Genomic DNA, 14389 nt, shown 5'->3' on the forward strand with positions numbered 1-14389 from the left:
AATTCATACTGAATTTTAAATTTCTACTTTATTGTTAGAATATTCTAAAAAACAGATAAATATCACATAATTCTATGTTTACGCCGTTTATAAAATAATAAAGAATTTGTAAAGATTAAGGGCAAATAATAAAATACTTAACATTAAACATTGACCTTTTAATTTTTCAAACTAGAGTAGGTTAAACGACGAATAAAAATTTACATCACTCTAATTTTAAACTGTTTATATGTGTAATTTCCTCTTAAATCTTATTGCAATAAAGTTACTCAATTTCATTAATTGGATATATATAAATCTATAAATATAATTTATAAATAAAAACAAGGCAAAATATCTACCATGTTTTAGTTTCGTAAGATAAATCCCTAAAAAATTCTCATGCAATGTGGATTTTGTAAAAAAAAAAAAAAAAATTAAGGAAAACCTTTTACATTTCATTTCTCCTTACACACTATATTTATGTCTATATTAAATTTGCTAATAATGAAAAAGAATGCTCAAAAGTCATAAAAATTTGCTACATATTTATGTATATATTAAATTTGATAATAATAATAAAAAAAGACGCCAAAAGCCATAAAACGCATCCTCATTTGGCTATAAATGTTTGATGGAAGACAATATTTGTGAACCAAAATAAGCCAATATCTTTTTGCTTTCATCGCCAAAAGAATTGTAAATATGTGTCAATAATATTTCTTATCATTTTATCATCATCAAGGTAAGTGTATTAAGGTTTTAAATTAATAATTTATTTATTTATTTTTAAGTTCCATATTTTAACCAATATCGCCACTCTTTTGAAGATCATGAGTGAAGAAGAATTTTGGTGATATGTGCTTTGTTCTGTCACCTTTGATATAACCTTCCTTTAGTTGTGCAATACATGCTGCATTGTCTTCATATAAAACTGTGGATGCTTCTTTCTGGAAGGACAAACCGCAATCTTCTCGTATATGCTGAATTACAGATCTTAGCCATACACATTCACGGCTTGCCTCGTGAATTGCTAAAATCTCAGAATGATTAGAAAAAGTAGCCGTTATAGTTTGTTTCATAGAGCGCCAAGAAATGGCAGTACCACCACAGGTAAACACATATCCAGTTTGTGATCGGGCATTATGAGGATCTGATAAATAATCTGCATCTGCAAAACCAACTAGATTTTCTCTGGACATGTTAGGGAAAAATAAACCCATATCCTTCGTACCTTGAAGATAACGAAGTACATGTTTAATCCCATTCCAATGCCTTCGGGTTGGACAAGAACTAAACCTGGCTAATAAATTAACGGAAAATGATATATCAGGTCTAGTATGACTTGCAATATACATCACTGCGCCAATTGCACTTAAATAAGGTACTTCAGGACCAAGAATCTCTTCATTATTTTCTCTAGGGCGAAATGGATCTTTATCAATATCAAGTGATCGTACTACCATTGGAGTACTCAAAGGATGTGCTTTATCCATAAAAAAATTGTTAAGTACCTTTTCCGTGTATGTTGCTTGGTGTAAGAGAATTCCATTATTTAAAGGGTTATTTAATGAGAATACTCTGAACTATGTGAGTGCTTCTCAAAATACTTCAAACTCTATTTTAACTACCAATAAAACCAACAATTACACCTCTTCTCTCATATTAGAATCGGGTGACTGGTTACCTGTTAAGAAGGTGAACAATTATTTATACACCAATTTTAATCCTTTTTTTCCTTTTCTCTGTTAATGCCTCCTTTTCTCTAAGCCTTCTTTTCCCTTTCCCTTATCTTTTCAACCAACCCCCATTAAAGCAGCTCTACCTCTTCTTCAAGCTCTTAAACGCCTTTTGTTCCTTCCGCGATCACCTCGGCAACAGTAGCAAGATCATTGGTGTCGGAGATAGTGAAGAAGAACAACAACTTTTTGCTTGGTTAAGGAATTGGGTAATCGTTTTGCTAAGATCTAGTTAAATAAAGAACCCAACAATCTCTACAATTTTCACTTCCACAAAATACTCGGTATTTTATTCTATATCTTTAGTAATTAATATATTTCATTTCCCCTATTATTTGTTTTTTCTATCTTTCAATTCCATTAATCTGGGGTTTCGGTTTCGGTTTTAATGATTTGGGTATCCAAGAATCAAACTTTTTGATTTATTTATGTACTTTTATTCCATCTATAAGATCTAAATGTAAAGCCTAGATTATGTCAAATTTATAGGATGTTTTTTTCCTACTGTTTGAATTTTGATAGGTTTAATTTGCTTGTAGGAGCATTATTGTATTATGGGTAATTGATAAAAGATGAAGATGAGCGATCCACATTTGAAATGGAATGAGAGATTAAATTTGAAAATAAAAAAAAAAGTGCAGCTAAAGACGGAGCAAAGGAGGAAGATGAAGATTGAGGAGTGAGGACTGATAAAAGGGAAAAGAGTGGGCCCGGACTAATATTTACCTGCTATTGCAAGTTGTAAAAACACCAATTCTAATATAAGAGAAGAGGTGTAATTGTTGGTTTTATTGGTAGTTAAACTAGAGTTTGGAGTATTTTGAGAAGAACCCCCATAGTTCAGAGTATTCTCATTAAATAACCCTTATTTAAATGCTCAATTTGTAAACCCAAACAAAATTTGGTTTTCCCGAGATCTTTCATCTCAAACTCTTTCTTTAAATATTCCACTGTCACTGAAATTTCTTCATGTTGGAGCTTGTGCCCTCCACAGTTAGTGTGATAACGTACATAAATTTCTTATAGGTTCACAAGGGTATACTTAGTATTTTATCAGTTGATTAACGTTTACTTAATAACGGTTGGCTTGCTAGAAGTTTGACGTTATTATCATTCTGATGGCGGTGATCAACTGGTCCCTAAAAGTCACACCTAAAGGATGTGTTTGAGAGATGTGATTGTATGAAAATATAATCACATTGATGTCTTATATGACTAAAAGGTTAGTCCATGTATTTGACTAAACAGTTAGTCAATGTGATGATGAGACGATTATTTAATACAATTAAATAATATTAGATGAGACGAATTAACTGTTAATTCGTAAATTGAATATAAACTGTTATATTTAATTAATGTATATAATGTTAGCTTAAACGAATTAAGATGTTAATTCGTAATTAAACGTAACCAGTTATATTTAATAAGCAAATTATAAATATGCGATATTTATAATTAATGTATATATTATACGATATTGTCATAATAAATGTTGACATACCGTTATTAATAAATCGACTGCAAACTGTTGTTTGTGGACTTATTAAATACATGTTGACATAATTGACAATTGATAAAAAATAATACATATTATATACATTAGGATAACTACCAAAAATAAGGAGATTTTTCTCTCCTTATTTGAGGTGTTACACGGCTCAAAAAAATGAAAGGAGAAAAAAAATTATCTTCCCCATTTCTCTCCTTTTTCGGTTATATTAGGTGAGAAGGAGGATCATTTTTATTCACTTATTTTTGACCTAAAAAATCTCTCATAAAAAAAACCCTAAAACTACTCTAAAATTAGGGAAAATTAGGGTTCATTTTTCTAGCAAAAATTAGGCATTTCTCATAGCATTTTGGGTGCAACGATTAGGAGAATATCGATTTTGATATTGTTCTTAGACCAAATTGCTAGGACCAAAGGTTGATTCTAATCTCTACTATTTTTGTTTATGCAATTTCATTTATGACTAGCAATTTCATTATTATAATTTCGTTATAATCCGAAAATTTTTAGAGGAAGTATACCGATATTTCCCACAAGTGGTATCAGAGCATAGGCCACGAAATTATTTTGTATGATTTTCATAAATGGATTTAAACACAAATTTTTTAAAGAAAAAAAAAGCATTCGGCCGAGAGAATTTTTTTTTTTTGCCGAGGGATTTTTTTTTGCCGATATGTTGTTGTTGTTTTTGTTGTTCTTGTTTCCATTTTGATTTATTCATATTGTTGTTTTAATTAGTTAAGATGATAATATGATAAATTTGTAGATGTTTTGATTTAATGAGAATTAAATTAAAATGTAAATGGAAATTGATTTAATGATGATTATTTGTTTTTGCTATATAGTTTTTGGCTCACATGATGTTAAATTGTTGTTTAAGATCATGATTCATTAATTTAAATGTTGATGATTATGCCAATCTTGTTCTAGTAGCAACATTAAACAAATTTGTTCATCTTTAAAAAATATGTTTTTTCGACATTTAGGGCTTAATGTCGAAAGAAAAAAAAAAACATTTTTTTTTGTTTTTTGGTGAAAGGTGAGCAGAAAGAAAAAAATGGGCTGTTTTTCATTTTTTGTTAAATGCCGAGAGATTAAAAATAAAAAAAATCTGTTTTTCCTTCATTTTTGGCAAAATGCCGCAAGAAAAAAAATATAACAAACTGTTTTTGTTTGTTTTGTGATTATGCCGAGAACAAAAAGAAAAAAAAGGATTTCATTTTTTTTTTGTGTTTTTGTTTTGGCCAATATTGATTATACATTAAATTTATAATGTATGATTGTTTGTTGTGAAAAAGTTCACAAAATTAAAGATACCCAATTATTTTAAAGAGGTTTAAAATGATGTTGGATTAATTCATATTTCAAGTAAATATGTATTAAGATTGGAATTATTGTGAGTAATTGAGAAATTGTCACATAATTTGATCATTTAAATAGGTGGTTTGGATAAATTACTCTACATAATTAAGGAATTATGTCTTGAATGATTAATTTATAGTTGATGCATTTTTATTTAGTTGAATGTTTAGTTGAATGGTTTATTTACGTATTTTTGCAATCGGTTGTAATTTGTAATACCTAGTGTGGCCTTAGTTAATTATGTTTTCGTAATGATGGAAACATAATTTTTATGTAATTTTGAGATCTCGTATCTCCGTTTGGTTTTCTTTTATATTATAGTTTTGAAATTAGAATGTAAATAGGTTCATTTTGTAATTTATTAATTGTAATTTTGAGAAGACTAAAGATGGAGATTGGATTGCTCACTCCGCTACATGGACCAAGATGGAACATCAAGACAAGCTTCTCGGGTTCTAGGAAGGATTCCAAAGTTGTATTTATGTTCATTTTGGTAGATAGGCCACACTAGGACTTTGTTTTTGTTTTACGTTTTTCCATTCTTATTGCTTTTCTTCACATGATAGTTAATGCATCATATTCCGCCTAAACCAAACCACCTACTAATATGCCTGAAAATTGACTCATATAGATTGAATGTTAGTTATCATGGACATAAGGATGTCACACAATTTTAAGCCATCATCTTAGTTTATTCATTCTCGCATGCTAGATATTAGTTCACTTAAAATGAATTAAAATAAAGTTGATGGGATCTTCCTCTAAAACTGAAATTGAGACTAGTCTTTATAGGCCAAACGTCTATGAATCCCTTCTTCGTCGGTAGGCATATAGGACCATATTCTCCATATGACCCCTTCTACGTTGGGTAAGTAGTTTGTGTTGACTTAGTTTACCTCAACATTATAATCCGAAGAGTTTCTCGAGATTATGATGGACTATAGATAGAATTTACAGAAATTTATCGACCAAGAATTATAAAAGTAGAATTAGCGAAAAGGTTGGCTTATCAATTTACAGATAATTGAGTCTTGGGATCATTTATATAATTCTTGAGGGAGGTCAATTGTATAAATGCTTGAGTCTTCGCGTTATAAAAGCATTGCATTAGACTTAAATCATAACGATGAGTATGCTTATTATATTTTTTCCTTTTCGCAGTGTAGAATTCGTTTTATATTGATAATACTGCTTACAACAAATGACTGGAAATAATGATATCCCTATGCCAAGTGCCACACTTGGACGCGAGTCCTGGCTGAAAGCTTTCATGGACCACATGAATCAGTTCACACGACTGAAGAATGATGGGTCCAACTTTGCGGACTGGGAGGCATCATTACGGAATGCTGCCATTGCTGACGGTAAGCTCAAGTACTTAACGGGGCCAATACCGCCAAACCCAGGCCCCAATGCAAGAGCTAACGAGTCAATTGCTTATAGTGACTTCGTTATGGTAGCGGGTGCGATAAAGAACGTACTCATTTTTGCAATGGAAACCAATTTGCAAAGACGCTTCATTGCCCAAGGTGCAAACAAGATTTTCACCACGCTCACTAATGAGTTCTCAAAAGCACCGAGAATCGTTACTTATGAGCATACATGTCGCTTCTTTGATGCGAAACTCCAGAAGGGCCAACCGGTTAGCCCACACATTTTTAACATGATTGAGAATGTCGAGAAACTGGAGGCACTTGATTGCAAAATCAGTGAGAGCATAGTCATTGACCGTATGCTTCATTCACTTCATGATGGTTTTGCCCTCTTCAGGGCAAATTACTACATGAATGACATGAAGAAAAGTCCTCATGAGCTACACTCACTTCTCGTATAGACCGAGAAGGATATGAAATTGAATGGGAGCATGAAGCAAGATGTTCTCATGATTTCCAACAAGAATAAGGGTAAGGGCAAAGCTCACGGCGACCTAACTGTAGAAAAGCCAAAGTTTAAAAAGTCAGGAAACGGTAAGAGTGGGTCTGGTGAGTCTAGTGGCTCACAAGGCAAAGCAAAGAGTAAGGACGGTAACGCTGAATGCCACCATTGTCACAAGACTGGACATTGGAGGAGGATCTGTCCCGTGTACCATGAGGACATAAAAGCGGCACGCGTCACTCTGTTGGTATGTCATCTTATATTCATATGATTGAGATTAACCATGCAAGTTTCGGAACTTGGGTAATTGATCTTGGTTGTGGTTCTCATTTGTGTAATCATTTGCAGGGCCTAAAAAACATCACACCTCTCGCAAAGGGTGATGTGGACCTGCGAGTCGGGAATGGAGCTAGAGTTGCTGCAGTCTCAAAGGGAACATACGTAATCCAACTCCCAAGTGGTTTTGAGTTATATTTATATAACTGTTACTATGTACCCAGTTTATCTAAGAACATTATTTCTGTTTCCGTACTTGATAAAGACGGTTTTTCATTTTCAATAAAGGATAATAATTTGTATTTTCTCTTTTAATGAAATGGTTTATGGCAAAGCAGTTTCCATGAATGGAATTTACATCTTAGATCAAACCACAGATATATTACATGTGAATAATAAGAAATTAAAAGTTGGTGACAAAGATCAAACTTATCTATGGCATTGTCGAATGGGACACATAAATGAAAAACGTGTAAAGAAACTCATCGAGAATGGGACTATTCCCGCATTCGATTTTTCTACATTTGGCACGTGTGAATCCTGTCTTATCGGCAAAATGACTCGAATTTCCTTCAAAGGTGGTGGAATGCGCGCTAGTGACCTATTAGGACTCATACATACTGATGTATGTGGACCTATGTCAATTACCGCTAGAAATGGCTATAGATATTTTATCACTTTCACGGACGATTTGAGTAGATACGGATATGTCTACTTCATGAAGCATAAAAGTGAATCTTTTGAAAAATTCAAGGAATACGAGAATAAGGTTTGAGAACCAACTGGGAAGAAAGGTTAAAGCACTCCGTTCGGATCGGGGTGGCGAATATCTTTCAAATGAGTTTGATCAACACCTTAAAGACTGTGGAATAGTTTTGCGATTAACTCCACCGGAACACCTCAATTAAATGGTGTGTCCGAACGGAGAAATCGAACATTACTTGATATGGTTCGATCCATGATGAGTCACACGGTAGTACATGATTCATTATGGGGTTTTGCTCTTTGTCATTTGCTCTTATACTTAACCGAAGTCCGTCTAAAGCTGTCGACAAGACTCCATATGAAATGTGGAAGGGAACGGTCCCTAACTTGTCCTTTATTCGGGTTTGGGGCTGCGAGGCTTATGTCAAGTGGAGACACGAGGATAAGCTCGGCCCGCGATCGGTCAAGACATATGATACCTGTCGAAGTAAGTATCAAAAATAATATTTATAATTTCCAAACTACAACTAGTAAGTGGTAGTAAGGGTCGATCCGCAGGGAGGTAGGGAGTTCTAATTGTCTTTATTTGGTCTATGAATTCTTTGGGGGGTTTGATTTGAATTGAATCTAAGTCTAAATGCAAAAGTAAAAAGGCAAGTAATAAAAACAGGAATAAGCGAATGATAAAAAGGAGCTAAGATGGTCGGTTCACTATAGCTGCGATGGCACATAATCCTAGGTAACTTCGAAATACGGTCGCGAAGGATGGGGAAAACAAGTCCTCTCGGTCCATGTTAAATAGTAGCTACCTCTCGGCCTATGCTACTAATCCCTAAGTCTCATTAATACTAACTCTCGTTCTTGATTAATGATTCCTAATGCAAACTAAATTACGTTATCTCTCGATCTTAGCAATTTAGTCGTTTTAATTCGTTAATTAATGCCCTTCCCTATCTCTCGATCTATGGGATTGGTCAAAACTAAGCATCTAACAAGTCTCCTCTCGGTCTCATTGCTAGATAAAGCACTTAACGAAACAAACAAAGCAAAACCAGGACGTTGAAAGTCATCGATCGACTAGCTGCCCGGTCGATCGACCAACCGGCTCAGTCGACCGACTAGATAAGCCAGTCGATCGACCAAGCCCTAATGCGAGGTCACCTATTCTAATTGCCATCTACGCCATAGATCCCCTACATCTTAGCGGGGTTGATTTAGCTAGACATAACGGTGATAACAACAACAGTAGAATTGACGAAATAAGCAAATGATTTCATAATTAAAATAACTAAACAAACAATTAACATGAAACGTTAAATTGGCTTTGGGATTCTATCTAGCAAGAATTAATACTACTGAAACGAATAAAAACAATCTTTGGAATTAAAGAGTCGAATTACGAGGCAAGGGAACAAGATGAATCAGAAAGTAAATAAGATGCGAGCTTTATTCTAAACTACGAATAATGAATGTATAATAGGAACTGTCTATTCTAAGCTAATCAATGATGGATAAAAGGTAGGCGGGGGTTACGTTAAATAAGAGAGTCACGTAAAACCCTACTCGAAAACCTAATTACAATTGGGCTTCTAATCTCGATCTTTTATTTTTTGCGTCGGACCCGTTGTTGATCGATCGACCATAAGCATCAGTCGATCGACTAAGTAGCAGCGAACAGTAGCTACTGGAACCCGTGGGGTGGTCGATCGACCACTTGGACCGATCGATCGACCAAGAGTCTTTGTCTGGAATAGCATTCGACGATTCCTGCAGCGCACCGATCTTAAAACATCTGCCATTTCTTCGTTACTTGGTCAAATCAGGCGTTCTACGCGGCGTTGGAAAGCTAAGAGGATAAGCTTTCACCTCCAATTGGAATCAATCGATTATCTGCTCTAGAACTCGAGATATTGCCATCTGAAGCAGCCTGCAATGTCGAGAAGTGCTTCTTTGCTTCTTAAACTCGTACGCACCCTTGCTTTTGCTATCTTTAGGCCTTGAAACGCGCACCAAGCTCATTCCTCGAGTCAATACTTCATGTCAAATGCAATGTCAATTACTTAGTGATGGATTCGGCTCGATTTCCGCTCAATTCTTCATATTTCTGCAATAATAGACAAAAACACGAAAGTAGAGGAAAATAGGGAAATAATGGCATATATTGCACATTTGAGCTCTGAAATGCGTGTAGAATAAAGTGTGAAACATCATATTTTAGACACGCATCAAATCTCCCCAAACCAAACCTTGCTTGTCCCCAAGCAAGAACTAGACTCGATCCTAAAACCTAATGGAACGAGTTCAATCTCAGAGCGAAATGCAACCTGTCAAGCCTAAACCAATTTAATGCAATAACCAACAATCAATTAGCAATGCGAATCATGCAAACGAGTTATAAAGTCGTTAAAAATCACTGAAATCAGCAATCAGAGACTTATCAATTCGGACTCTCACGGGTCGCTCAAATCACTCAAATAAGCACAGGTGAATATATGTAAAGATAGAAAGAAGTAATTTTGTGAAGACTCTCACCTAACTACGACCTATAAGAACATGCCTGCAGTCTAATATGAAAATAATCTCTACAACCGTACATATGCATTCCAACCCAACCAATGACCATGACACATGCCGAGGTAAATATGGATATGTGAGGTAATGGGTTAGAAGAGGCAAAACATTTATGGAAATGTGGGGGTATAGGCGGCCAAGCTAGTACCCAAATAAAACCATATGACAACATCCACTTCTTGCTCAAGATTAAACAATAAATCCGGTGCAAATGATTAGCACTAATCTCACAATCTCCGATATACGTCAACTCCCCAAAAAAAAAAATATAAATGATAACATGGGAGTGAAAATCACCAAATCATAATAATTGAAACATGTGATTTTTTCTTTCTTTTTCTCGGGCTGCAGTCGATCGACCAAAGGGAAGCAGTCGATCGACCACCCTCTTCAGTACAGCACACATTTTTTTTTTTTTTTTTCGAATCATTTTTTCTTTTCTTTTTTTCTTTCTTTCATTTTTCAATTCTTTTTCCTCCTTCATTCGTTTTCCAACATCATCTCAAGGAGAGCATATAACCAAACCGCAATAAACAAATTCCCAAAAACTAAGACTACTAGCTTGACAAAGGCAGGCTAAATATAGGATATAGTTAAGGGACAAAAGGCTAAATTTGGCTATGAGAGGCTCATGGGTAAAATGAATAAAGGGAAACCTCTACCACATGTGTCAACAAACCACAAACCGAATGCATACAGGTATTAAGCAGATTAAGTTCATATTTATGCAAATTAATGTAACATGTCTCATAAGGAGTAACTACTCACAATCCTAGATAAACTGGTCATGAATGTCACCAGTTATAAGCTCTAAGCCTCAGAATATGATGTAGCTTGCCGAAAATCTAAGTCAAGTTATCAAGTTCAGCAAATAAATTAACGAAAACTCGTAGATATGCATATATGATTCTACTAATAACATGTCAATTAAGCAAGGCTTAGGCATAAACAGATGCAAAATGCAATATCATCCTTGAAATACTACCGTTCCGACTCGACCTATATGCTAAAATAAACGTGCATTTTATTGAAAATTTTTTGAAATTTATCAATTTTTTTGGATTTTTGTATATATAAGGGAAAATGAAATAAACAATGCAAAACAAAATGAAAACGTGAATGCAAGCAAATGAAATGCAACGCAAAACCCTTCCCCAAACCAAATCGCACAATGTCCCCATTGTGCAAAATCATGTAATGAAGAAAAGAGAAATGGGAATTTGCGTAAAACAAATAAATAAGACATGAAGTGGAACTCGGGAACTCACAAGACTTTAAGCGCAGCAAAGGAAACCTCCCCAAACCAGCGTGAGCTAGGAGGTTTCAGTAGCTAGCAGTGCTACCAATAATGACCTGAAAGACAAACAAATACCACGCATAAAACCGAGAAAGCAATAACGAAGCGGTATTATGTGCATAGAAGAAATAAATAAAATGACGGAAGATAAAGTGGGGTAGAAAACTCCCTTAATTCCGCAAATCGACCAAACATAGCAGGAGAGAGGTCGTGAGCAGTACAAGAGTGCGGGGTGGTCGATCGACCACACCACTCAGTCGATCGACCAAGTGAACAAGAACAGAAGCTCCTGGAAACCGCAGACCAGTCGATCGACCAACCAGACCAGTCGATCGACTGGAAATACTGCTGTAACTCCTTATTTCTTCGTATTTGCTCAATTTCTTGAGCTAATGAGGTCTAAAAACCTGCAGGTGCACAATAATACGCGCCCAAAATCGCGCAAAACCCAAAATAAAGTCTAAAGTTTATAAAAATCCTAAGCAAACCAAACTAAGCGAAGTCTCGCGCACACGAAAAACGTAAAATAGTCTAAAAAGCAATAAATTGTCTTAAAAAAGTCTAAGAAACGAATCAACAGAAACTGCGGAAAATCTCCGACCAAGGCTTCTGTCTACATGAAGTAGCTTCCGCAGTGCTCATCTCGGAAATTTGGACTCCACTCTACTCCGCCTGGAATACTCAACGAGATCATCTCTAGCATCTTCCCAAGCGTGGCCATCATCTCCTAGCTTCTCATACTCGAGATCCGACTCGAAATTTTGGTGGCTCTTCCTTCTTGGGCTCCTCATCGGCTCCTCGTCGGTTGCATAGCTCGGACATCCCAAACCGCCTCTCTGAACAATGGGCTCCTTCACAGCTGGAGCAATGAGCGGTTCTTCCTTCCCCAAACCAGTTCCTGCAACAGTCAAAACAGAAGAATTTTCCTCCAATTTGCTCCCAATGGGGCGGAGGTGTCATAACGGGAATAGGTACATGCAAGGAAGTAGGAGTGTCGAAAGCACGAAATAAGACTTCTTTTCAGAAATCATATTACTGGGCCATGGGCCACATGGGGTCTTTCTTCCTAGGGGACTGGGCAAACATAATAGAATGCTTCCCTACCTTAAATTTCAAAGTTCTTTCTCCTACATCAATTATTGCACCAGCAGTGTGCAAAAACGGTCTTCCCAAAATAATTGGGGTGTTGACATCTTTAGGAATATCCAAAACAACAAAGTCAACAGGAAAAAAGAACTTTTCAATTTGCACGAGCACATTCTCTAAGACCCCTCTTTGAATGCAGAACGGTCACCATTTGCCTGATCATATCGTAATGGCAAATCTAGTCAATCCCAACTTCTTAGCGGACTCAAAGGCATAACACTCGACACTAGCCCCTAAATCACATAATGCCTTCTCGATTGAGAAGGTACCAATATTGCAGGGGACAGAGAAACTACAGGTCGAGACGGTTTATGAGTAGAGTGTGAGTTAAGTACGAACTAGACTCTTGATTAATTGCACGAGACTCAAAGCATTCGAGAGACCTTTTCTTAGCTAGCAGCTGTTTCATGAACTTGGTATATGCAGGTATTTGATTAACTAGCTCTAAGAAAGGTATTTGCACATTAAGACTACGCACGACATCTTTAAATTTATTGAATGTTACCTCATCTTTGGTCGGCACTAGTCTTTCTGGATAAGGGGCTGTCAGAAGTAGCTTTGCCCTTTCCTCTAGGTCTCTTATACCGGCATCAGTGGATTTAGGCTGAAAATCCACTACTTTGTCTTTGTTGTATCTTGACCCTTCTTCAGACCGTCTCAGAAATGACCCATTGATCGTCGTAGGGTCATACCTTGGAACCGGAACTGACCCATCAGCATTTGGGTCTTGCCTCAATAATTTCGGAGTCGTCTCATCCCGAAACAAGAAATCCCTCAAGTGATCTGGCATTGGAGGACGAATTGGCTCATCATTAGCAGCATCATCAGTCGATCGACCGGTGTGGTCGGTCGATCGACTGACTTCTTCTTTTCCAGAATGAACAGAGAGATCAGAAGGTATCACTGAGGATCGCGGAGTGGTCGATCGACTAGGTGATGCGGTCGATCGACCAGAATCGCTGCTGTCCGTCTTCTTCTCGCTCTTTTTCTTCGTTCCTTTTCCAGCAGCTTTCTTAGGTCCATCAAGGGCGGACCCGCTCCTCAGCGTCATTGCATGTACGGTCTCAATACGCTGATTTAGAGACTGAAATTGACTCGGTATCTCAGCTGCATTTTGATCCAATGTTGCAATTTGAGATATCAGCTTCGTGATTAAGGCCTGGTTTGCCGCATTACTCTTCTGTACCTCCACCATAAGCAGCTGCACTAGACTCGTCAAATCAGCAACTTCGTTTTTCAACTCTTGCTGTGACGGAGTGGATGGTAATGGGGCTTCATAAGGAGGCTCATATGGTTGCTGCGGTGAAGTAAGAGCGTAATTATACGAATTGTCGGTGAAGTTGATGGAAAGCAAACATCTTCTCCTTAGGGTGCCTGCATGCCTCGGATGTGTGTCCAACTCCGCCGCATCTCTCACAAAACAAAGACCGATGCTCATGAGAACGGAACATGAGTGGACTCTCTGCGATCGCAAAAAGACAACACTAAAGAAGAAGGTAAGAACTGCCTCAAGGTACTCAGTCTTCCCTTGAGGCGAAAAACAGACTAAAATGAAAAACAACTAAAACTAGCGCTGCCTCCCCGGCAACGGCGCCAAAATTTGATACCTGTCGAAGTAAGTATCAAAAATAATATTTATAATTTCCAAACTACAACTAGTAAGTGGTAGTAAGGGTCGATCCGCAGGGAGGTAGGGAGTTCTAATTGTCTTTATTTCAGTCTATGAATTACTGGGGGGTTTGATTTGAATTGAATCTAAGTCTAAATGCAAAAGTAAAAAGGCAAGTAATAAAAACAGGAATAAGCGAATGATAAAAAGGAGCTAAGATGGTCGGTTCACTATAGCTGCGATGGCACATAATCCTAGGTAACTTCGAAATACGGTCGCGAAGGATGGGGAAAACAAGTCCTCTCGGTCCATGTTAAATA

General features: G+C 36.5%; 1 protein-coding gene across 1 annotated transcript; it reads right to left on the bottom strand.

The window, feature by feature from the left end:
* Nucleotides 1-782: 782 nt before the first annotated feature.
* On the bottom strand, nt 783-1445 carry LOC141587477 (secreted RxLR effector protein 161-like). The gene has a single exon (XM_074408960.1). It carries the CDS (start codon nt 1443-1445, stop codon nt 783-785), a length of 663 nt encoding a protein of 220 aa, XP_074265061.1.
* Between the last annotated feature and the right edge of the window lie 12944 nt (nt 1446-14389).

This window comes from Silene latifolia, chromosome 6, assembly GCF_048544455.1.
Source record: "Silene latifolia isolate original U9 population chromosome 6, ASM4854445v1, whole genome shotgun sequence".
NCBI lineage: Eukaryota > Viridiplantae > Streptophyta > Magnoliopsida > Caryophyllales > Caryophyllaceae > Silene > Silene latifolia.